The sequence below is a fragment of the Vigna radiata genome, chromosome 7 (assembly GCF_000741045.1).
Source record: "Vigna radiata var. radiata cultivar VC1973A chromosome 7, Vradiata_ver6, whole genome shotgun sequence".
NCBI lineage: Eukaryota > Viridiplantae > Streptophyta > Magnoliopsida > Fabales > Fabaceae > Vigna > Vigna radiata.
The window spans coordinates 50,149,202-50,174,650 of record NC_028357.1 but is presented as its reverse complement, the minus strand read 5'-3'; the positions used below and the strand labels follow the sequence as shown (position 1 = coordinate 50,174,650).

Here is a 25,449-nt window from a genome sequence, read left to right as displayed (position 1 = left end):
AGCTTGCTAAGAATTCATTGGTCTAAGAATACATACCTGCAAAGATTTCGCATTCTTTTTTTTTTTCTCATACATATGTTCTCATTCTCTTCTTTAAAGAGATGTCAACTTGATAAGAATTAAGGTAACGACCAAACTTTAATTAACCTTTAAAAACAAAACTTTCATATTAGATTAGGTGAAAATCCAAGCGTGAGTTTTAGTTACATATTGAATAAAAATGAAGAAGTGAAACATCATGTAAAAGAGAAGACTCACTGTCTTTAAGATCTTAAGTAAAGAGTGGTGTCAATCTCTTATATAGTTAGATTCAGATCTTATTGGTGTCGTATCTCTCCACTGAACCTCTTCCTCTATAAACTTAAGTGGTTATATATTGAGTCAAGTTTTCTCAATGTGAAGATGAGAATGGACTGACCTAGGTCGAAAGTCAAGATAAACCATTTCAAACGAAAAATTGAAACAGACTCTCTTGGACCAAGAGTCGAGATAGGTTGGTCTAGACTAAAGGTTAAGACATAACAAAAATCGAAACAGATTACATCGAGTTAAAGGTCGAGAAGAGTCGACTTAGTTTGAAGATTAAGATGAGTTAGTCCAAACCGAAGATAGAGAAGAAATGATTTGACCCAAGACAAAACAGAGTGAAAGATCGAGATAGATCAAAGACAGATAGACCCAAATCAAACATCCAAACGAACTTACTCAAGAAAATTCAAAACGAATCAATCTAAATTAAAGCTCAAACGGATCAACCTAAATTAACGATCATGACGGATTATATAAAAATGAAAATTGAGAAAAACCAAACCAAATTATTACTGAACAAAACCAACACGAACCAAAAATCAAAACAATTCAACTTAAACGAAAGTTGATAGGATCCAAAGTAGACCAAGTCAATCGCGATTTTTGATTATAGAGAATTTATTCTAGAGAATTTGGAAGAAGTCTTCTTCCACCGTCCAGATTTTATATATATCTTCTTTTCACTCTCCTCTACTCTTATCTGTAATATAAGGTCCTGTACGTAATTTTGGATTTTAATTAAGGGTAGGAAATGATGAATAAATGAGAGAATAGGAGGCAGTGGATGAATTAAAAGCAATCGGCACCCACCATTGCAGAGGAAATTGACTGAAGGGTTTGGGAAAAGGTGGTCTTTTTATTCGTAGAAGATGGCATGCCCAGATATGGTGGAGTTTTATGTCAATTACTGATGATGTTCCAATAAGACAATCACACAATTAAGGTTTGTGGGGTGAACATAAGTCCTTCCCTTTGATGCATCATTGGAATCGTTGTTGAATTGGCATGGGAGAGGGGTAAATGTCGGCTTCTTTTGGGATATGAGACATGCACCTACCTATATGCTCCTTTTACATGTTCAGTAATATAACTATTAATGATGTAAGAACATTACATAAAGAATCCAATATAATATTATATTTCACTTATTAACTAAGCTTAGAAACGAAAAACTAAATATAATATTTATTAAATACTAATTGTAAGAGATTAAAATAAATAATATACGATAGGAAAAAAATAATTTATATGGATTTACGTACTTGTTCAAGACATAATCAAATAATGATGAAACTGGTTAATGAACATAGCAACCTTTTCTATCTCAGAAGACAATTCTTTGTGTATTTAATAATAAACTCCAAATTTAAAAGATAAGCAGAAAAAGAAAACGAAAAGCGCAATTTTTAGTAAAGAAATAGCTAGCAAAATATTGCATGTAGATGTGGAGTGAGTGAGGAAGAAAAATAAGTATAAGTTGGATAGTGAAATGATAGTGAAATGATTAGAAGTTAAGAGGAATTATTTTAACAAAACAAAGAAAAATATATTTGCGTGTTTCACAGGTTTTGCAGTATTGTTGAATGAGAAGTTTGAGTTTCCTGACACAGTGATAAGATTACGAAGAAAGTCCAAGAAGTGTTATTAATTATAAACAGTAGTAGCAAATAGAAGGTTGTGAAGTTGGACTTTTTTTGGTGTATTTTCTCAAACAATTTGAAGAGGTAAAGGGTTGATTACAGATTTACTTGAAACGAACAAGAGCGTGAAACACTTGGCCAATTCTCGGTCACGCGCCGGCTTCAACGGTCACTGGTTTTTGACTTCTTCCCCAACGCCGGCCACCACAATAACCATCAACTAACAAACAAAAATGTTATAAAATATATACTATCCGAATATCTTACGAATCTACTACACGTTATTTGGAATTCTAATTAATTATTGTTGCATAAACCAAAATAAAAACTTACTAATTTTATAATTTTTTTTTCGACATATCAAAGTTTAAACACAAATATATATATATATGTAAGAAATAAAATTAGAAAAAAAAAATCAAATAAACTCGCTCAGAAAAAAAATCCCAGAATCAAGTTTTTGTTGGATTATTTACAGAAGTAGACGTCTTTAAGAGCTCAATTTTAACCCCGTTTTTTTTTTCTATAAAAAGTATATTAAAATATTTTAATATAAATGTAAATTATTAAATTAAATTAATATATGTTATTTAAAGTATTAAACTAAATTAATATATGTTATTAAAAGTTTTTATTGTAGTACTTAAATTTAAATTATGTTAAAAAATTAATAAATGTAAAATATTAAATTTTAATTTAATAACTTAAATTAGAAAGATTAAAAATAACAGTTGTATTAGTATTAATGTTATGCTAGAAATAATACATCAATAATTTAATTATTATTAATTGAAATTTATAATTTTTAATGAATTAATAACTTTATTAACAATTAAAAATAGTACTAAAAAATTATTAATGATATATTACTTTTATGAATAAAATTATAAATAGATTGATAAATATATTATTAAAATATAAATTTATGTTATAATTAATTTAAGTTAGCTTAAATGTATTTTAAGTACTAAAAATTGGAAATACTATTTCGTTTAGTATTTTAATTAAAGATTTTACTTTTTTAGTTCTTGTAGTTTTAATTTTTAAGATTAAAGAATTGTAGTGATGATGATAATACGACCAATAGACTTTAGTAGCCGTTTCTCACATTAATTTTGTAAAAGTGAAATTCCAGCCTTGAAAAAACACGTGCATTTTAGTAAATATTCTGACATAAATATAGAATTTGGATATTTGTTTTTCAAAATAATTTGTTGGGAGTGAAAATTGGACAAATTAAATTAAACAAAAATAAAATAAATAAATAAATAAATAAATAAATAAAGTAGTGTGTAAAAATTATAAAGGAATTATAAAGGAACCCCATCTGGTGTTTTTGTTTTCTTCCTCTCTTCCTTCTATTTTGTCCTGTTTCCCTTTCGTCTTTCTTTTCTCAGTGTCAGTTTCTTCTTTTACCTAACTCAACTCTCTCTCTCTCTCTCTCTATCTCTCTCTTCTCTAATCTTTGATCCCTTCTTGATCGAGTCGATATGAGTCAACTCGGTCTCATTTTACAGGAATCGCTCCGCACAGAGAGAGAAGCAAGAACCATCCTGGGTATGTTAACGGACCAAATGGACGCCGTCGATGGAGCTCAACGGAGGAGACGCACGTTCAAAGAACGCCTCAGATTCTCCGGAATGGGCTGCTGCGGGGCCACCTGGGTTTTCCGACCAACGCTAAGGGACGAAGGAGGACCACCGCCACCACAACCACAAATACTACAACAAACAAACCCGGGTCAAGATTCGAACCCGAACAGGCCCGAATGCGTTGGTCCGAGAGGGTCGGGTTCGGGCATGAATCTTGCGGCGGCGCTGGCGGCGGAGAGGCAGCTGCGAGAATCTGAAGAGGGGAGGATGTCGTTGATGCGGCTGTTGGAGGAAAAGGAGGGTGGTGAGGATGCGGCTGTGGATAATGATTCGGTGTGCTGCGTGTGCATGGGGAGGAAGAAAGGGGCGGCATTTATCCCGTGTGGACACACTTTCTGTAGAGTGTGTTCGAAAGAAATGTGGTTGAAGAGAGGTACTTGTCCCCTTTGTAACCGTTCCGTTCTCGACATTCTCCACATCTTCTGAAACTACTCATCTTCATCATCATCTTCCATTTTCTTGGATTCACCGGAACATTTTAGAAAAATAAAATAAAAAAAATTAAGTTCATTTTTATTTTTGCATTTTGTCTTTATCTTCGCCTCCCTCATATTCCCCTGTACTTTACAACCCTTCAAATCGCTGACACAAAAAGCAATTCGAATTCGTGTATAATAATAAATATTGCAATTAATTTGGCGCTTCAAAAATCAAATTTCTAGACTAGTAGGGGGACCATATTCATTTTTTTTTATTTTATTTATTTTGTGCTCCATTAAATATAATATATTACCGAAGTTTGCGAAGCACATGAGGTTGGTGTTTGATTATTAGATTTGTGGCATGGTAGTAACATTCACATGTGCATTGCGCATTAGTATAGTGTCTTGGTTATACTACTTCTTTTCGGACAACCACTCTACATCATGCTAAGGACAATAATACTTTCCTGCATTTCGGCTTCATATATACACAATTTATTGAATTAAGGTGGGTAGACGAGGGATATACATTCAAGCTTTAATGTTTAAAATTATCCTATGAAATTATTTTATTTAAATTTCATTTAAATATATTTTTCACCCTCGGAAATATTTATATAAATATTTACATTGAAAATTGTCTAGTGTGATCATAGGTGGCGAGGGTGGAGAAGTGGTCCAGGGAGGAAGCATAATAAGTATACTAACCTAGAATATTATAGGTATTTTTACTAGCATTTACTTTTATACCTAAAAAGATGTTATCAGAAACTGATAATTACATCATTTGATTAAGAAACACAAACTTAGAACTATTTGTATGGAAAATTTAAAATTAACAACCCGTAAAACAAAATCAATATTAAAAGACAATTGAGTTCCATTAAAGCACACATAAAAAAAAGTGGCTACACGAAGGTTCGAATATGATAGTTGGGCTGAACAAAAAAGGCCCAGGGACCAATTTAAGGGGGGTTTTCCCACCCTTCTCCCTGCACTTCCAGGTGTATAATTACTTAATCGCATTTATTTCAACGTGTCTATATTTACTGCCTGCACCCTAAGTTCACCGTTGAATCATTCCTTCCTTCTTCTTTTCTTCTTTTCTCTTGTTATTCATCGCTGCTTCATTCATTGTTCGTCTTTGTTCAGTCGCTTTCGCTTTGGTGTGCTTATATGGATCTTGGTGGTGAGATTTGGTTTGTCGTTTTCATCCTCCTCCATCTTGTTTCTTTTATCTCAAGTTTTGAAATTTTGTTTAATTATATTTGTTGCACCGGATTTTCAATGTTTCAAGAATCAAACTGGATTTAGAAAATCTGCACTAGAAAAATGGGTGTCCCTCCCTCGATCTCCAAGTGTTTCTCTGTTTTCTCATTATTTTCATTTATTTCAAAAATATTTCACACTTTCTTATTTTTAAATAAGTTTTATTCAATCTTATTTTTATTGTTCAATATATTTTTTTTTCAAATTATTTAATAAATGATAAAATTTTGTTCTAAATTTTTAAAAAAATATTTATATATGTATGTGTTTTTTTTTATATTTAATATCTATAATTTTTAATATTATATTATGTTTTAACTTACAAACATGTTCGATTCAAATCATTTGAATAAACTATTTAATTTATTAGATAAATAATATAAAAATATTATTAAATACTTAAAACATAAAAGAAAAGTTATTTATTAAAGATTTTGAATTTATTTAGTTTTTTTGTCGTTATAAAGTTAGTATATAATAATAATAATATATTATTATTATTTACTATCGATATAAAATGGAAGTGGTAGAAGCAATATTGAAGTTTTCTCTTAATTTTATATTTTGCAATATATCACAAATTCAAATCTAAGTCATGTGAATGTTCCATTAATGTGAAGAGAGAAAGAAAAAAATTGTTCAGGATAATGGGGAGGTGTAGGGTATTTTTGGAATAAAAGAAAATAGTGAGAATATGTAAAATATTTTTGGAATAAATAAAAACAGTGAAGAAGTGAAGAAACACTTGGGGAGGTAGAAGGAGCAACACCTTAGAAAAATATTATATATTAATATTTGATTTAACAACTCATCAAATTTCAATTTTTTTTTCTAAGAAATTCTCCATATTTTAAAACTAACTAAATTTCAAAATAGTTAAAATATTCTTAGATTTAAAATTGAGTTTAAAGTCTAATTGAATTTTAAAATTCAGTTTAGTAAGTCACTCATAGTCATTATAGTCTATCTAAAAGATTGACAATAACATACTAAGTTTTTTCAAAGTTTAAGGCCTCATTCAGACATAATTATTCCATTATAAATAAGCCTAGCAACACAAACATGTAATTTAGTGTGATACTCACTCAATCAACCATTACATAAAAACTATTTATTTATGTCATCTCTCAACAAACCAACCTCAATATCAATATCAAATTTTTGTCGATGTAATTGTTAAGAAACATATTATATAAAGACATTACATGTTTCAAATTTGTTTTTTTGTTTTCATTAGAAACCAACTTGATCTTTACTTGATCCTACTTAAAACAATTAAATATAAAGTTGATAACATCACTCGCTCAATAAAATTTTCAAAATTTATTTAATTAGATTTCAAAATTCAATCAAAAACTTAGCAAAATTTCAAAATTAGATTAAGTTTTGTTGGGATTTTGAATTTGAATCTAAATCTAATAAACCCTTAAATGGTTGTTGAAATTAAACGAAAATAATAATATAATGTTGATTAAAACTACATAGATCCATCCATATACACTGTCAAATTTAAATGAAAACCAACATATCTCAACGACAAAAAAAACCTGTCTTGTCTCGCTGTGTAGCAGCTACAGTGCTATGCAGGGTTGTAAAGCAAAGGTAAAGAGGAAAGGAAATAGGTGCAGAGTACGCGTGCAGCGCTAGGTTAAATTTTGAAATATGAGTAAACGAGTCTGGTGTGCACTTTAATAGAAGAAAGAAACAGTGAATTTCTTTTTTTTACCCTTTGTGAAGAATCAAAATTTGGAAATGCAAGAAGAAAGGCTTTGAGTTGCATGGAAAAGCCCCCCATTCAAACATATAAACATTATTTCAACCGTTCACTTATAGCTCGAAATTAAATTGTGTTTTACTTTTATTTTTTTAAAAGAAACAAAATATTATTCCTGCTAGAATGAGACGAGAACAACCATCTTAATGAATCTTCTCTGTATCGAATGTCTCCTTATTTCGTGTTTCAACTGAAAGGGATAGGAAGTGACTTGTAAAATATATTCTGATACTTAAGTTAGAGTTTTTTTCTGTAAATATTTTGTAATTCAATAGTGGATAAAAGTGAATTTACCTCAATATTATATCAATATTTATAGAATACACTTTAACGGCGGTTGTGACATCAATTACACCTTAATTCTGTAATTCTGTTCAATGGTTATTGAGACCAATGAACCAGTCATAAAGTGTTTTCTATCATGTCAATCGCTTGATCTTCCTCTCCAATTTATCACGCGATCCGATAGGTATGAGCCCATATAACAAAACTCTTCGTAGCTTTATTCTTCCTTTCTTTTTCAACCTCTTCCGTTTTTGTTTAAATAATATTTTTTCTTTAACTATTTTTCAATATTTACTTCACTCTTCTACCTGTAACACTATTAAAGACTATTAAAGAGAAAACAGGAAAATAAAAGAATTTGAAAAACAACACTACTTCATTTTTTGGTATATTTGACGCGAAATGTTAATAAAAATACACACTTTGGTGAAAATCGAATTAATATAATATGGTAGTATTTAGTTAGTATTTTGAATAAAGCATTTAAAGTTTTTTGTCCATATTGTAACGAGAACTAAAAAAGTGAAAAAGGCATATTTATAAGTTGATAAAGAGGAGGAGTTCTTGTAATTAATTATAATAGATTGAAAAAATGTGTAGGTCTTTGATTAGAAGTAAGTAACGTAGATTAGTTTGAATTTAAGTGTATTAATGAATGGTTTCCTGTTTAGTAGAAGGAATAAGGCATATATGATTTTGATTAATGATTAATAATTTGAGTTAGTGGGTCAATAATCATGATGCAATTTCAGGTTGAAAAAGATTGAAAACCCTTTTAGCAGTCTCATTATTCAAATTTCTGAGACCAAATGTGGAAACCACGTATTTGATGCAAATGTGCAACTTTAATCTTTTCCATTTCATATGTTGTGACGTTGATGTTACTCATGTGGTTGGAGCATTCATCAATGGTTCTGTGAATTAGTAGATGCAGAGCAATATCCTTTTTATCTTTATCACTCGGAGATATTCCTGTTTTAACATATGCTTCCTGCTCAAACTTTTTTAATAAAAACCTGTTATGAGTAATTAAAAGCTAGGTAAACAAACTTTTATACTATCATCAAAGAAGACATATATACTTAATATTTCTGACTTAAATCTCATTTCAGATTTATCATGAATAAATGATAAATTTGATTGTTAATATTGATAAAAACAAATATATGTTTACTTAATGATGTGTCAATCGCTAATATGTTTGGACAAATCGATAGGTTGAGTTCGATCAGTATAAATAGTTACTGAAAATAATTAAAAACTAATTAATGGAATAACAATTATTAATAAAAGTTAACAAGTATATTAATAATTATTAATGAACAATTAATATATTTAATTGTCATAAATTCTATAAATACATATTTAATATAGAAGTAAAGACATTTTTTTATTAATTTAACTCATCTATATCTTATTTATATCTGAAAATTCTTCTATATATCAATTACTAACAAATCAGTTGGTTAGTTAAATTAGAAAAATCGACCTTGGACTCTAAACAACATAAACAAAATGTTTAAAAAAATCTTTATTATTATTATTATTTCTTACTGATTTAAGAAGATATTCTATAAGAAAGATTAATTTTAAAATATATTTGAAATGAAGGTTTAATTTAGGTTTTTATGATGCAAAACTTTAACAATTATTCGAAAAAAAAAGTAAGAATTTACTGACGGATACTTAGATTATAAGAACCAGTTTAAAGATCAATTAAGATGTCTATTTATACCGAAAGACATTATATTCTTTGTAGTTATTCAGAGTCCTAATCATAATTATTGATTACAAGGCACAAACATGAAATCGAAGATAACACACAGAACGTTCACTCAGAAAATTGATAAACCCCATTGATATGAGTATATGTTTGAATACATATATAAATGAATAAAAAAGTGTGGCAGAATGCGAAATCTTCACAAGTTACAATATGGACAAGTTGAAAGGGAATTTCAGAACTCAAGATCTGCAATAACTGAAAATTCCTTTTGAACATCATAAGATATTTGTTCTTCTTAATTATTCGCTTTGACGACAACAGCTATTATAAGTCATTGAAGGTCACAAATTGGTATGCACTAAGATACCAAAAGGAAGAACAAATTCATGGAATTTAGAACATGAGACAGTACCATAGATCCTGCTTGCACGTGTGCTGTATGTTCCCTTTGCTTTCCATCAATTTAATTACATAAAAAACATACTTATGGGCGTTAGAGCCATCCAGAAACACACTCAATTATTCTCATTCATGCAACTTTTAACTTATCTAATAATCTCATTGGAATCTGTGCAATGAATTATCATTGCAACTTCACCTCAGATAAACTTTTAAAACATGCATATATGATGATTTCCTGATCAAATCACTGTTTACTAACTATACACCATACCAACTTCTTATATTGCGTATACGAATAATCATTTTTAAAGTTATCTTTGGATTCACCAGCTGTTCATGCTTGAAAACACGATCAACTGTTTGTTTTATTCAACCATTTGACTCTTGATAATGTTATCCCAATAGTCCGATAAATCTAAAGCTTGAAGCTTTTACTCTGAGTTTCGTTAATGAAGTTTTTTAATGATTGTAGGTTAAAGAAATCCTTGTTAGGCACTAATGAGATGTTGGATTTGTTGAAGTGACATCAGATAAAGGAAAAAAGACAAGGAAAGTGAGTGGCATGCAGGTTCGTCTTCCTTTCCTGCATAACTGTTTAATAAGTTAATTTTAATTAACATCCATGGAGTCAATGGCGTGCTCGTGATTATGAAAGCTAATTAATAAGTAATTAGCCATAAGATGAGACAGAACCTGCTACTGCCACTACAGAAAGTAACATTGCATGTGAGTGAAGACCGAAAGTTGATCAGTCAAATTCCCGTCAACTCTGCAGCCCATGGTTTGGACTAATTAAGTAGGATTAACAACAACATTTCTTTATAATACATCTCTGTTTGTTTCTGTTAGTAGAAAGATAGATCCCACTTTTCCAACCAGCGACAAACACTTTCAAAATTTAAATCTGATTCAATTTTTCAAAAATAAAATGTGTAATTATTTCTATTACATCATTTTTTTTTTATAAATCAAGATTAAATACAGTTGAAATATTTTTTCATTTTTTTTTATTTTTAATATGTTTTTTAAAGATAAAATTGTGATAGATAAAACTTTATAATAAATAATAACGATAATTGATTGTAACAATGTTATATTTTAAATAAAAAACTTTATGTTTACTTAATGTAGAATTGGAGAAAAGTTATACTAAAGATTGGTTAGTGGGAGTGGTTTGTTGAAATAATATAGATTTAGCTTTAAAAAGTTGTAAATTACTTACATATAAGATGTAATGTTGTTTTTGTGTAGGGTTTTGCAACTTTTAATTATCAAGTGTGATTTGATAAGGGAATCAATTAACGTGGCTTCGCAAAGTACTAAAATACAAGACCAGACATGTTCTCAGAGATTTCGGAAAATGTATGCCGAATAATTCCATTTTTAACGAAATATTCCATTTCAATTTTAGCTCGGAATTTATTTTTTTATAGTAACTTTTCTGTGCGTATCTGTATGATTTTCAAATTAAAAAACCAGTACTACAATTATATCATTAAATGAATAATAATATTTTCTAAATAATATCATTAATTAAAAAAATGTATAAAATTAGATATCTGAAATCCATGTCCACCCGGATCCAATTCGGTGGAAGGTGTTATGTTAGATCCAATGGCAGGTGTAATTTATCCTCTTTAATGGTGTTGTGGGACCAATTTCAATAAAACTTACTTACCAAAGAAATACCAATAAAGTTTGAAAACTAGGTAGACAAAAAGAAATCCATAAAATTGAATCTAATCGTTATTTAACTCATCTAATCTATAATAAATACCGTAATGATTTTAATTAAAACTAAAGTTTAAATCTATTTTTTTTATAAAAGAAAAACAGTTTAAACTTTTACATTTTCAAATTCAAATAATAAGACTACAATCTGAATCTATTACTTTTAGATATTTATGATTGGTTTGAGACCGTTTTTAAAATCGTATATTTTTTAAAATTCATTCTGATTCTAAAATAATTTAAAATCAAGGACAAAGAAATGTTTCATAGATATTAAATTTCATCCAACCTAATAATAATTTATGTATAAGATAATTTCATGTAGTTTTCTTTTTAATTTTAGGTTTAACTCATACATAATTAATTTTAATTCATAGAAAAAGTAATTTTTTTCTCCTATAAAACAGGAAGGAAAAATTGATCTAAATATTCTTTAAAAACTTATCAAGATCTATTTGACATTCCAAATATATATAAAACATATTATAATATAGAAACTCACATTTTAATATAAAAAAGTGGTTAAAAGTAAAATGACAATTAAAATATAAAATTATAGTCATCCAATTAAATTTCAAAATTTAAACTTTAAGTAAAATATGTTTAAATATAATATTTATATATATTATAATTTGATTATATATAAAGTCGATGTAAAATAATAAATATACTTTAAAACACAGAAAAATATTAAATATTGAGTGACACATTATTAAAATATAGTGAAAATTTAAATTAAATTCAATCTTACGATATGTTAATACAAGATCTTCTATATATTAACTAATATATCTTTTGAAACTTTGATTTTTAACTTTTGGAAGTAGTTGGAGATAAGACTTTGATGTATTATATCTGACACTGACAGTGTGCTAAATTAAATTGTTTGGATAAAGTTTTGATTTTAAAATTTACAGTGTAATAAATTAAATTGATAAAGAGAGAAAGTAATTTGTTTCCTATATCATCGTGTTTTGCACTGAAGAAAGATGAAGACATTCTATTTTTTTTCAGATTGAATGATTATCCTAACCATACTTCGGCATTCTTCGATTCAGAGATCATGGGATGCTACAAAATCATATCATTTTGACTAATTTTTTTATCTCAGTTGCTTTTTTCTTTTTAAATTAATAAATATAGTCATATATCATGCAGAATATATTGATTAAAATCATATAATTTTAATTTATGCATAACTTAATGTTGAATAGAAGTATAACTAAATTAAAATGTAAACATAATTTTAATTTTTGTACAAGTTGATTTTATAAAGTTGTTAAATTAAAAATGAAAATTAAGAATTACATAATATCTATATTTATATAAAAGTAAAATTTTCTTTTTTTCTATTTACATTTGTTTTTAATTTTATTATTACAATAAAAACTTTTAAAATTTAATTATTGTTTTTATTTGATCGTGTTTTTAAATTCAATCGCTCTTTTGCATACACATAACATTCTTTATATACAAAACTTTGGAATTGGAATAACTAAAAATCATTAAAATAGTTAAATCTAAGCATAATTTAATGCATGTGTTACACTGTCTGAGTTTAACACTTATGGAAACTTTATTGAGAAATTATATTTTATGTTCTTCACTTAATTCATGATTTGAGAACTAATCATCACAACTTTCTATCCTAACCTCAAATCATTAAAGAATCTTGGTGTATAACATAAAAAGTACGTATAAAATTAAACATAAAAAAATATTCCTCGGTTATAAATTTTCAAATTTATTAAAATAATTTATTTTCCAAAACTATATTTATATTTTAGCTTATATTTCTAATTTCCTATTATGTTTTAGACACCACTATTTTTTTTCTCAACCAAATGAAATAGATGGAAATTCTTTTCCAAAAATTAATTAATGAAAGAATGTGAAAGAAGTGGGGTTGCCATCAACACACTGTCAGATTACATTTTCTCTCATTCAATATTTAATTATTTAATTTAATATAATAAACTAATTTAAAAAATAATATGGAAAATGATATTTTAACACTTATTTTTTACACCATTTTGACACTGCACACGCTTCAAAATATAGTTGGACAATTTCAAATTAAAAAAACTGAGGCAAAGACATATTTGAAAGAGAAAAATCAAAGTTTTTTTTTTAATTTGAAATCGTCCAACCACATTTTGACACGTGTGTAGTGTCAAAATTGTGTAAAAAATTGGGGATAAAATATCATTTTTCAAATAATATGTACATTTTTCTTCTGGCAGGTCTCTCTCGGAAGGACGCCTTGGGAATCACCGATTTTCAACTTAAATATTATTATAAACATTCATTCCTTGGACACTTCGTTAAAGAAAGGAAAATGTTACTGTTCAATCGTACGTACATTATCACGCAATTGAAAATATTTCATTCTCATAATAATTATTTCGAGAATAAAAAAGATGTAACAGTGCATAATTAAAAAGCTCTCTATGTCTTAATTACTTTATCTTTAAGAAATAAAATCAATATTTCAACAAAGTGTACGTACGTATTTATAAATTTTAATGGGAAGAGAGCACTAGACAAAGCATAACTTTATCTGTTTTATATATTTGAATAGTTAAATATATAATTTGTTGATTAGGCACCGTGATTTCTATAAATTGCAGGCTGGACAAAGGCTCTTCTCACAGCATACAGTTGCAGAGGGTGGTAAAGTGAGAGAGAAATAGAGAAATGGAGAATTTTCCAGTTGTTGACATGAAGAACCTGAACAATGAAGAGAGAGGAGCAACCATGGAGAAGATAAAAGATGCGTGCGAGAACTGGGGTTTCTTTGAGGTAATTATTTTCAAACTCTATATTTTTGTTTGAAGAAGGAAAAGTTTAGAGATTTTGGTTTGTTGTGTGAAGGTGGTGAATCATGGAATATCGATAGAGTTGATGGACAGTGTGGAGAGGCTGACGAAAGAGCACTACAAAAGGTGTATGGAGGAAAGGTTCAAGGAAATGGTGGCAAGCAAAGGATTGGAGTGTGCTGAGTCTGAAATCAATGACTTGGACTGGGAAAGCACCTTCTTTTTGCGCCATCTTCCTGTCTCTAACATTTCAGAGATTCCTGATCTCGCCGACGATTACAGGAAGGTGATGAAGGATTTTGCTGTGGAACTGGAGAAACTGGCAGAGCTAGTTCTTGAGTTGGTGTGTGAGAATCTTGGACTGGAGAAAGGGTATCTGAAGAAGGTGTTTTATGGGTCAAAGGGTCCTAATTTTGGAACAAAAGTTAGCAACTACCCTCCTTGTCCGAAGCCAGAGCTGATAAAGGGTCTGAGAGCTCACACAGATGCTGGTGGCATCATTCTACTCTTCCAAGATCACAAGGTCAGTGGATTGCAGCTCTTCAAAGATGGACACTGGATTGATGTTCCTCCAATGCGCCACTCCATTGTCGTCAACCTTGGCGACCAACTTGAGGTATATATGTTTTTCTTAAATCACATACACCGACAACATTTTTTTAACAGAGTAAAAACCTAGGTTGCTTGTTTTTTTGTGTGGTAAAAATAGGTTATTACGAATGGAAAATACAAGAGTGTGATGCATCGTGTGATTACACAAACTGATGGAAACAGAATGTCCATAGCGTCGTTTTACAATCCAGGGAATGATGCAGTGATAGCTCCGGCAGAAGCGTTGGTGAAGGAAGATGAGAGTAGCAAAGTTTATCCTAAGTTTGTTTTTGATGATTACATGAAGCTCTATGCTGGCCTTAAATTCCAGGCCAAAGAGCCCAGATTTGAAGCTATGAAGGCCATCGACGGCCCAATAGCAACTGTCTAAGCCTCAAACCATTATATTATATTATATTAGAAAATAATAATAATAATAATAATATATATGACTACTGCTATGTTTCTTTGCTATAGGTGCCTCGTTATGCATGTGTAGCATAAACCAAATTTATGGTTTAAAAATAAAATATTTATATTTATGTAATGTGAGTGATGGTTAAGTTGGTTTCATGTATTGATTCCCTTCTTTAATTAGAAAGTAAACCCATCTTAGCCATTCTGTAAGCAACACTCTCTAATGATCCAAACAATACATAAAGAAAATATTTCAACTCGGATAATTGAACATTAAGTCAGAATGTCTTAAAATATGTCCTAATTATTTACAAAAATAATAACCACAATAATTTAAGTAAAGCCGAGTTTAAAATTATCATGTATAATAACATAGACTTTATCCAAGTTTCCTCCTGAGGAAGCAGATAAAATAATGAGCACTCCCTTTAAATTGGAATGCAACCAAACCAGAATGTTGATAATGTTAAGAAAGAAAGGTAGGTAGAAAAGCATCATCGTTGAATTTGCAAACCGACCCTGAATCACTTCCAACAGTGTCGCGATAAGAGTTGCAAGAAAGTAGGTAATTTTGGCTATTGGAGAACTGACAATGGACTATGGTTTCGATCTTCACTTTCATTTTGTAAATGTTGCAGATGCAATTTCATCTAATCACAAAATCCTGAATTGGGAACACCGACCAACACCAACTCATTACTACAATTTCCCAGCTTCTGGGTTAAAGATACTCGCTTTCCACTTCGATATCTTAACAAAATTCAAATAGAGTTTTAAATTGAGTATAGATAAAGTTGACTAATATATAATAAAAAAAATTACAAAATTATTATGTTAAAATTATGAAATATGTAAAATTTTTTGAATGGGTGGTGAAAGTATGATGCTTTCTAAATTTTGAAATCCAATAATTGTATGAAAGTGATTTTTTTGGAAGAAAATATCAATGAATAAAATGTGTTTAAATTTTATATTGATTAGAAATTTATTATTTGTTTGACTTTTCATTTTATTTTTATTTGTTATAAGACTACATTAATGTCTAATTACACATATGTATTAATGTCTAATTGTACATTTAATATGTATATGTCTATTTATAAAAGAATGTATCAGACATCATCTTATGAATTAATTTTATAAAGTTATATTAAACTTAAGTTTTATCTTTTAAGGAAATTCAATATCAATTTTTTTTTATATATAAGTTGGATTCATGTTTTTTCTTTTTAAATTGTTAGATGAATTTTTTTGAAGATTCAATGGTACTATTAGAGACTAATAAGTACACCATAGCTAGAAATAAAACAAGAGAATTAATAGTTGGCAAAGTCTTTTTAGTGAGAGTGATTAAAGTAGTCAAAGCCTTAGACTTACTTTGAGTTGTAGTTATAATTTCTTGCAGACCTATTGTCATGCCCTGCAAACTTAGTTTTCATATTTGGGAAAGATTGATTTCTTGCAGACCTACTATCATTTATTAAATTCTCTAGTAAACGTGATTACTTCTGTGAAGCAATGAACTCAAAGCACAGGATGCAAATATCTAACATATTAAACATTCAGAGTGAATTCAAATGGAAATCTAAGACAAACAACAACATAACAAAATAACAAAAAATCGTCCCACTAAGGAAGTTGATTATACACTTTAATTTCCTATTTCAATATATTTGAAATGATTAAAATAAAATTGGGAAATACCAAGATGGGACGTAATGAAAGGGCTATAAGCTGAAACGTGAAAGATATTCTTGCTTGCCAATCACACTCATCAATCACACAACATAATCAAGAAATTTGACCAATGCATATTGTGACAACCAATGTTTGTCAATGCAACGATTCTTCACTCAAGCTCATGCTTGGATTTGCACACATGATAAGGGATCAATTTTGAAATGCTTGTAAAACCTTTTTCAACATTATTCACCAAATTAGTATATAATGTTTGATATAATCTTACCACTTTCATATTTGAAGACATTTATCACAATAGCCAATTTCAATGAAACAAATGAATACGGACACTCAAACTTCATGGTAATTCATCTCTTTTGTGTCCTTCGCTATATTTGCTTTTCACTCTTGTTGTTTTATTCATCACTATAGCTGAAAAACTAAAGGTGTATTTTTAGCAAACTGGGAACAATGACTTAAGGACCTCCGATAAAGTTCACATTACCACTCCCAATTGCAAAATTTCCACTCACTCTCCAAAGCTTAGGACACAGTGTTATAAACTCAGCAACACATTCAGCACATTGATAAGGGCAACCAATACAAATGTCAGAAATTTGAGCGAGTAAGCAATACTCAACTAAGTTGCATCCGCATTACTAACACAGCAGGGGACAAAAATGATTGGTCCTTCGCAAGTGAGATTGATTAATGATTGAGAAACTAATGTTAAAAAATAATCTCCCTTCATCAGATCGCTGAGAACTTCAGAGAAAGGAAAAAGAAAAAGGGCACAACTAACTAGTTAAGGCAACCTAAATTTTCAATTTCTATTTTAAAAAAAAAAAATAAGATATCGCTTCTAAACTCCAAGCAACAAGGATATTCTTTTTCCAGGGTCTTCATTTAACGCTCAACTGAATAACAGCCGCAGAAGAGATTTCGAATCCAAACCATCTCATACTTGATTAGCCTTATTGATGTCTGGTTTAATGGTCTTATTCTGCCGTGTATTCTCAACCTTTTTATCATCTCCATCTTTAGCATCTCCATTTGAGGAATGATTCTTTAGAACCATTGAAATATCTGCCTCAGAAGCTCCCGCTAGCTTAAAGCGTTCAGTTGCAGCATCCAGGTTTTCCTTCCAACCACTCATTCCTAATTTGCATTCAACTTGGGATCTTTCAAAAAGCATATTACCCCAGAAGAGGTGAATTTGAGATCTCATGACAGCTGCTTGCTCAGCAGCTTCTTCTGCAGATACATCACCCTGACCTCCAACAGTAGAGGACTCACCTTCAGTAGTACCTCCTTGTTTCTTTCTTCTTCTCAATAATTCATCTTTCTTGGTTGCATTTGGGTCCTTTAGCTCTTTTGCTCTTTGCTCCTCTAGTTTCTCCCACATATCTGTTGCAGCTTTCATCTTCTCCTCTGCGCTGTCAAAAAGTTGAAGTGTCTCTTTAGAGTCCCAGCCAGATAGATCTATCTTCTTAGCAAGTGCAAAAGACCAATGAAGTTTAGCCATTTCAAATTGCTGCTGCCCGAGAGCCAACAGTCCCTCATAAAAGTCTGATTTGATCGAGAGTGCTTCCTCGTACTTCTCTCTTGCCAACGAATACTTTTCCTTGACCCATTCATAAGCCACTTGAAGCTGCTCAGCCACTACCTCTTTCCCAGCTGACTCATCCAGAGGGATCCGCTTCCTAGCTGCACACATGTGAACATTACCCCAGTTGAAGTATGCTAAAGCAGCAACCTCCTGAAACTTTGAAGCAGCCTTGTCAAACAGATCCTGGGCCTCCTCACTAGTTACTGTTTCCTCGAGTGCCTCAGAACAAAGTTCCATGCCAAGCTCATGCAAGTCAATATGAGCGTCTGGATCAATACCAACATGTGAGCGGAAAAGCTGAGCAAACTCAAACAACCAATCATCCATCTCCACCTCTTTGCTTTCAGTATCTCCAGTGGCTCCTGGCTTTTCCTTTGGAGCCTCCTTCCCTATCTTATCAACCTCACTGTCAGGAACTTCAGAGGCAGATTCACCAAGGGAAGAATGAGATCCGCTCTCATCTCCCTTGACCCCTTCATTCTCAACTGGTTTTTCATCCTCTTCTTCCAATAAAGGTGGCTCCTGCTCCGGACTAACTTCAACAATATGCAGTCTCAGCATTGAAACAGAATCACTTTTAACTTCCCCAAGTTCTTTGAGGAGATGGTTATCAACACTAGACTCTGCCAATCTGAGTTCATCAGTAGAGGTTATAGTAACCAGATCACCATCGCAATCCTTATATTTGATCAAAACAGAACTTGACGAAGGAAATCTTTTGCTCACGACATCCCTCAGCACTCTAAAGTTGCAATTGACTGGCATCTGTGCGAGCCTAATGTCATGATCATAAACAAGCTTCAACGGTCTCCACAGAATTGCAGCCTGAGAACGCTGCCCGTGAATGCCCGATGACTGTTCCTTGTGGTCATCCTTTCCAGGGTTAGATGGCTTTGAAGAACCACTTGAAGGCTTCAACACCAGTTTTGGGAAGTGGGACTTGCTATCAGAACCATTTTCAGTCGGCAAAACCGGTTGTGCCTTGCCGTCTAGCTTGTTATTATTAGGCAAAACAACAGATCCAACTGCTGAATTGGATCCCTTCTTCGCCACGGGACGGGCTGGCAAACATGGCCCCAATCCAGCAATAGGGGCGCCACGAACGGCGGAAGCGCCAAGGGCAGCTGGAGAGGGTCGACTTTGGAGGTCCTGCTGGGCTTCCTGGCGCGGCCCCAACGCAGTCCTCAATCTCTGGGCTATCTCCAAAGCATCACGGTTACCAGGATCAGCACCCAACAAGAACTGCACATCCTGCACAGCCATTTCATACTTCCCAACAGCCTCGAAGGCACGGGCCCGACGAAGAAGGGCCCGGACAAAGCGGGGCTGGACCTGAAGCGCCATGGTGCACTCAGAAATAACAGCTTCATAATCTATGGGCTTCATCTGCATCAAACACGCTGCCCTGTTGCTGTGGAAAACGGCTCTGTCAGGGTGCGTTTTGGGGGTTAAACGAAGAGCACTCTCGTACTGTTCAAGAGCACCCGGATAGTCCTTATTCTGGAACCTCCTATTCCCTTCCTCTTTCATCTCATTCGCCTTCTTCAAAAATATCGACGAATCCAACACCTCCGACCCACCATTAGCCGTTGGGACACCAACACCCGAACCCGAATTATCAACCACACCCTGGTTTGGGTTCGAACCACCCTTCTTTCTCCTACCCCCTGATTTCCCCATGTTATTGCCCTTCCTACGCGTTATTATTCACTCAAATTCAAATCAACACAGACTAGAATAATCGTTGCCATGAATCTAAAGGCCAAATTAACAGAGAGACAGGGGAGATTGAAAAAAAAAAGGAAAAAAAAAACAGTTCACACTTACCAGTGAGAAGCCGCACGAAACGAAAATGGACCAAAAATTGGATAACCTGTGTCAGTAGAAGACTCTAGAAGAAGAAGAAAAAGAAGATAGCTTGTGGCATTGAATAAAAAAGGGAGGTGTGGAAGCTTAGTTTTGTTAGTTTAATGGTATTTGTTGGGTTTTGAGAACTCGGCGTGTGTCTGAAACCCTAGATAGTTTAGCTCCTTATCACCAGGAGGTTCATTGTTTCTTCCTTATTCTCAACCCTATGATGTGATGAATCTGTTGTTGACTTCGTAGGGTTTAGAGGTATTTTCGTAAATAAAATAAGGAGAAGGGGTACTTTTGTCCAGTGGTAATGACAGGTTAGGGTTTGTATCGAATTGACCACTCTATAAATTGCGCCTAAGATTTGCTCTTTGTTTCAATGTGCATGATACATTTTCGACGGCGGAGAAGGACAACCGGGTTAGATCAATAAGATTGTCATTGTTGTTTTTATCGTTATGATAAATGATAAGTGTTTCGATTTCAATGGTTTTTGTTTTTAATTTCCTGGAAAAGAAAGTCCTCAGTGGGTTTCTATGAGAATGAAGAGACTGTTGAAAGTGTCTCTGCCATTATTTGAACATTGAGGTATAAAAAATAGGCGAGTCATCGTTTCGGTCGCCCTTTTTATGGTTGGCGAATCGATTGTTCCTCGTCTACATTTTTTCTCTCTTGTTTTTAGTTTTTCACTTCCTTTTTCTTTGCCCTATTTATTGTTTTTGCAATTTGGTGAATGCTATGATTCAGAAAGAAGTCCTTGTTCCATCAAATTAAGAAAAACAGAGGACATGTGCGATTTGACTTTGATAACGCATTCGGCCAAAAATAATTTAATTGGTTAGTTATTTGCATAAATCACTGTATTTCATTCACTTTTGCTATGTTTCTTTGTATGCTCTTAAGAATTTATGGGTCTATCTTTTTATTCTCTTATTATTCTCTTAAGAATTTATGTGTTTTGATGAATGAATACATGTCCACTCTTCCTTTTTTGTTTGTCTTGATAGCAGACAAAGATTGATTATATTATATATAGAATCATAAGTTATGTTTCTCATTGCTCCTTTATCTTGTGCAAAACCAAATGAAAACCGTAGATTTTGGATATTTCATCATAATTTCGTGGATTTGTATCCAACATCTAATGGGAAAGTATACATCAGGAAGCTGATCCTGCTGTAACATACGGTGGGGACAGAAACTAATAGTGATTAAACTTCACTTCATCATGGAATATACCATGGGAGGAAGCAGTAACTTTCTAGAATAGACAATCCTTCGTTTCTATTTCCTTGAGCATGAAAATGGCAGTTGGTGGTGCTTCAAACAGGATATATCAAATAATTCGATGAACCTCTGGTCTGACACCCTTGCTTTGGCACCTGCAAACCTTTGGTACTCATCAAAAACAGATGATAGACACCATCTCTGCAATCTTCTTATGCATCCGACAAGGCAACCAGTGCGGTGCTGATCATGAATAACTGAGAAATTGAAGAATAATAATTCCAAAAAGTAACGAAAATAAATTCTTAAGAACAAATTCATAATGCATACCTTTCCTCGTTTACAATGAATCAAAAGGGGATGATTTTTAACATCTGGAGACAGAAAATCGAGCACCAATTAGGTCGGTAGTTCAGTGAAAAAATGCCAAAGCTGTGTTTTATAGAACATGAAGTTCGAGGTTTTTTTAATACCGAGGGCTACTTTCAAAGCTTCCCGAATTGTATTGTTTGGGATGTTGACAAAGGGTTCCTGCCCACATTAGTTTCAGGCATGAGAAAGCAGTTAATGGGGAAAGGGGGATTGCTATCATTCAATCTTGAGATCACCTACTTTTGAGATAAAGACCGATTCCAAAGGGATAATAACAATAATAATCCCGCAAGCATATGAGCACCTTAAAACTCCAGCAAAAGTTTGATTTCAAAGGAAAGTAAGAGTCTGCATTGGACAGGTAAGCTACAAGGTTGGTGACTATTTCGGAGTACGCCAGACTACTTACTGTTCTGGTATGATAGCATGGGATATTGAAAAAAAATAGAATCACTATTGCGTAAGTCATTTCTTAATCCCCAAAACTTTGGTCACATTAATTAGACAAATTCACGAACACAGAAGCATCTCAAGTCATTGTTCCAGCAAGTCCTGGGTTTGCCTTTAGAGCACCTACAACCGATTTTAGTATGAGGCGGACCATAATAGCTAGTATAATTGTTGCTAAGCGAAGGTGAAAAAGGTTAATTTGTGCTAAACTTCTTAAATGAGGCAAGGGTATGCAGAGGGCAATAAATAATCCGAATCTTTGTCCAGAAATAGCTTCATACAGAGAATGAAGGAAAGAATTGATTCCAGAACTGCTTCAGGACAAAGGGCTGGCTGTTGTCATTAATTAAAGATATTAAATGTTAACTAGGATAAAGAGAAAGAAGCCGCAATTTTTCTTTGATTTGCTCGAAGAAGAAAAAAACGGGAACAGATAGAAAATATTTACAGTGAAGGACAACTCATTTAATTAAAGCAGTAAGGTATAGTAGAAAAACAGTTTCTTTCCAGGAAGATGTGGTAACATTAGCCAATGGACAGCGCAAGAGCAAACACAAAAAGTGAAATTTTGGTTTTAAAAAGAAAGACCTGCTAGGGAGGGGAACTAGTATGCATTCAAACAAGAAAGAAGAATTGAGCGGTGGTTAGAAATGAAATTACTGGGTATAGTAAGCTAAATTCTTAGACTAGAAGTAAAACCAGGTGATTTTTCCAAAGCATGTTTTAAAACCTAAATATAAGCTTTCCCTATGAATCGACAAACATACCAAAGCGTACTGACAGCCTTACAGTATCGTCTTTGGTTCAATTGAAATTTGCTATCAATTGGTTAACTATGAAAATGAAATTAAGCCTGAAACTGAAGAGAAACCATGCCTACAAACATAAGAGAAACCCAATACTTTCTGGTGTGATCAATGAAATTCACAGCCATACCAAATAATTGTTAAGCTAAAAGCACAGAAATTGGTCTTAAATTGAGATTTTCTCTAGCCATCACAACCAACTGCTGCAGTGGAATAACCAATATGAGGCAAAAAACAAAAAACAAAGGACCACTTTAAGACTTACAAATGAAGGTAAACAGCTTCTCAGTCGATATCAACAGCGTGACACTTAATTATAGTGAACACAAGCCCTTAAAACAACTGAAAACAAAAGGTCAATTTATCCGATGCATCACATCCCTAATCCATCGTATATTGCAGTTGCATACACATACATGCTCATACTTAGATTTGAAATCGGTGTTACCTATAATTGTAATTTCTTTTGATTTTATACAGCTCCTTGAAGGAACATTTATAACCAACCACTAAGGACGCTTTCAAAAAATTTATGCAATCTTAGTAAAGTAATTTTTATATATAGATCTTATTATATTCGAGCTCGTCTTCAAATAACTAATTGAATAGTGTCCAAGCACCGCAGCAACAGATCAAAATAATAGCCCAAGCTAAAATTAGAAAACTATAAAAAACAATCTGACAAAATTGGATTGAAAAGCAGAGTAAAATGGGAAAAAAGTTTATGCAAATATCCAGAACGTTCGAATCAAGTAACTCCAGTAAACAGGCAGACAACAAAGGGCAAAATTCATCCGTTAATAATAATAATAATAATAATAATAATAATAATTTTATCATAATAACAAAGAAGCGTCTCAGGCCAGAATACAAACGACGATCACAAAAGGAATAATACAAACCTTACAGCCATCGATCCCGAACTGATAAAGTCTTATTCCGTTGTCCTTCAAAAATTCCGACGTCGTTTCTGGATACGGTTCAGGACACAAACATCTGCATCAAAATATATATGGATCCAACTGAGATACCGTGAAATTCTGAAAGCCGGACTCGACGACGAGACATAGAAGAAGGAAGAGAAAATGAAACAGACATTACGGAACGAAGACGGAGCGATTTCAGGAAACCGAAATTAGCAGAATTGGGAAAGCCAGACCGAAAAATGCCGTTGTCGACCATGGCGAAGTTGAGGGGCGGGACGAATATCCCATCGGCTTCGGCGTCGGTGGGGTCCTCCTGCGGCGGCGGAAGGGCGGGAGCGAGGGGCGGCTGGCCGTTGGAGTTGTCGAGCTTCATGGTTTTGGCGCCAAAATGAAGAACTGAAGTGCGAAGGAGGCGATTGATTGATGTTACGTGGAGGAGTGAATTGATTGATTCACGGGATCTCCAGTTCTGAGGATCTGTCTATCGTGCGATTATTGATTATTAAATATATATAGATAAGGATTTGGATGCAGGGTGGTGAGAAATAGTGTAGAATATATATATAGAAAACGGAAAGAAGAAAAAAGAAAAAGGTTAGAGGATCTTTGATAAGATGCTTTCAAGCATGGTGTGTGATGACTGAAGAGGGAAACGTACACTGAAGGAATATGCCTTAATCGGAAGCCACCACAAAAATACCAAACCTTATGTATTTCGACGATCCAGATACTGTATTCGCCCGGGAGAGGACTTGTATTTTGAAGTAAAATACGTATAGTAGTGACTAGTACGTATCTAGAAAAAAGTTAAAAAAGTATATAACAACTTTATGGTGCAGAAAGAAAAACAAAACGACGACACATGAGTTTTGTGAAGAGCATTTAAGTGCTTAGCTTTTTGTAATTGCCCCTCGCTCCCTGCGACTACTAAATTTCGCCCACCTCGTTTAGTCCAATTCAGTCAAATGGACATGTTGCTTTATTCAGTACCTTCTTTTTCATTTGGGTTATTTACTCCTTCTCTGCACGAAAAGAGTTTATTTGCATTATTATAAGCTGTTAATATTACAAAAAAAAAATGTTGCTTGAATTTATTTAATTTAAATGGAAGTTTTAAGGTTAACGAATACAAACAATAAACAAAAAAATGTACATGAATTTAACTGTATTTAAATATTTTTTAAGTTTTAATTTATTTTTACATCAAATTTTATTAATGAACCCACGGGCTCGTTTCTTCCGTTTTGAAGAAAAAAAATATCAAAAGAAAACAATAGTGAATTTTGTTCAAAGAAAAAGAAAAAATAGGAGGAGATGTGGCTATATGAGTCAACGAAATTGGACTCTTGTTCACTGAATTTGGAGAGAGTAAGTGAGAAGATTAGATAATTTTTTTTGTTTATTTGAATAGATTTGAAGATAAGTGAGGGTAGATTTGGAAGTAAATTTTTTTAATCTAAATTAAATCCTACATTAATTTTTACAAAT

General features: G+C 32.2%; 4 protein-coding genes across 6 annotated transcripts; 2 read left to right on the top strand and 2 right to left on the bottom strand.

The window, feature by feature from the left end:
* Positions 1-3,301: 3,301 nt before the first annotated feature.
* On the top strand, positions 3,302-4,117 carry LOC106767921. The gene has a single exon (XM_014652888.2). The coding sequence runs from the start codon at positions 3,440-3,442 to the stop codon at positions 4,025-4,027; it is 588 nt and encodes a 195-aa protein (XP_014508374.1). The 5' UTR covers positions 3,302-3,439; the 3' UTR covers positions 4,028-4,117.
* Positions 4,118-13,849: 9,732 nt separating this feature from the next.
* Positions 13,850-15,193, top strand: LOC106766745 (1-aminocyclopropane-1-carboxylate oxidase). Its single transcript, XM_014651482.2, has 3 exons — positions 13,850-14,012; positions 14,085-14,645; positions 14,739-15,193. Exons 1-3 carry the CDS (start codon positions 13,908-13,910, stop codon positions 15,009-15,011), a joined length of 939 nt encoding a protein of 312 aa, XP_014506968.1. The 5' UTR covers positions 13,850-13,907; the 3' UTR covers positions 15,012-15,193.
* A 2,083-nt stretch (positions 15,194-17,276) lies between these two features.
* On the bottom strand, positions 17,277-21,173 carry LOC106768226 (protein CLMP1). The gene is made up of 2 exons (XM_014653230.2): positions 20,154-21,173; positions 17,277-20,019 (listed from the first exon to the last, which is right to left on the bottom strand). Exon 2 carries the CDS (start codon positions 20,004-20,006, stop codon positions 17,676-17,678), a length of 2,331 nt encoding a protein of 776 aa, XP_014508716.1. The 5' UTR covers positions 20,007-20,019; positions 20,154-21,173; the 3' UTR covers positions 17,277-17,675.
* Positions 21,174-21,265: 92 nt separating this feature from the next.
* On the bottom strand, positions 21,266-24,959 carry LOC106768228 (probable tyrosine-protein phosphatase At1g05000). 3 transcript variants are annotated; one of them, XM_022784150.1, is made up of 5 exons: positions 24,620-24,951; positions 24,132-24,438; positions 23,938-24,031; positions 21,881-21,938; positions 21,266-21,781 (listed from the first exon to the last, which is right to left on the bottom strand). In XM_022784150.1, exons 2-5 carry the CDS (start codon positions 24,332-24,334, stop codon positions 21,465-21,467), a joined length of 672 nt encoding a protein of 223 aa, XP_022639871.1. In that variant the 5' UTR covers positions 24,335-24,438; positions 24,620-24,951; the 3' UTR covers positions 21,266-21,464. The 3 variants fall into 3 exon arrangements, with proteins under 3 accessions (XP_022639871.1, XP_014508717.1, XP_022639872.1); XM_014653231.2 differs by having other exon boundaries at positions 21,266-21,650; positions 21,738-21,781; positions 24,132-24,946; XM_022784151.1 differs by having other exon boundaries at positions 24,195-24,959.
* Positions 24,960-25,449: the final 490 nt, after the last annotated feature.

Bases quoted from the DNA above. Each gene is read 5' to 3' on its own strand.
- LOC106767921 (XM_014652888.2), top strand. From the start codon at position 3,440: ATGAGTCAACTCGGTCTCATTTTACAGGAATCGCTCCGCACAGAGAGA.
- LOC106766745 (XM_014651482.2), top strand. From the start codon at position 13,908: ATGGAGAATTTTCCAGTTGTTGACATGAAGAACCTGAACAATGAAGAG. The intron at 14,013-14,084 runs GTAATTATTTTC...TGTTGTGTGAAG, and splicing joins AGAACTGGGGTTTCTTTGAG to GTGGTGAATCATGGAATATC. The intron at 14,646-14,738 runs GTATATATGTTT...TGGTAAAAATAG, and splicing joins ACCTTGGCGACCAACTTGAG to GTTATTACGAATGGAAAATA.
- LOC106768226 (XM_014653230.2), bottom strand. From the start codon at position 20,006: ATGGGGAAATCAGGGGGTAGGAGAAAGAAGGGTGGTTCGAACCCAAAC.
- LOC106768228 (XM_022784150.1), bottom strand. From the start codon at position 24,334: ATGAAGCTCGACAACTCCAACGGCCAGCCGCCCCTCGCTCCCGCCCTT. The intron at 24,032-24,131 runs GTCTGTTTCATT...ATTTTGATGCAG, and splicing joins CTCCGTCTTCGTTCCGTAAT to ATGTTTGTGTCCTGAACCGT. The intron at 21,782-21,880 runs GTATTAAAAAAA...TTCTGTCTCCAG, and splicing joins AGCTTTGAAAGTAGCCCTCG to ATGTTAAAAATCATCCCCTT.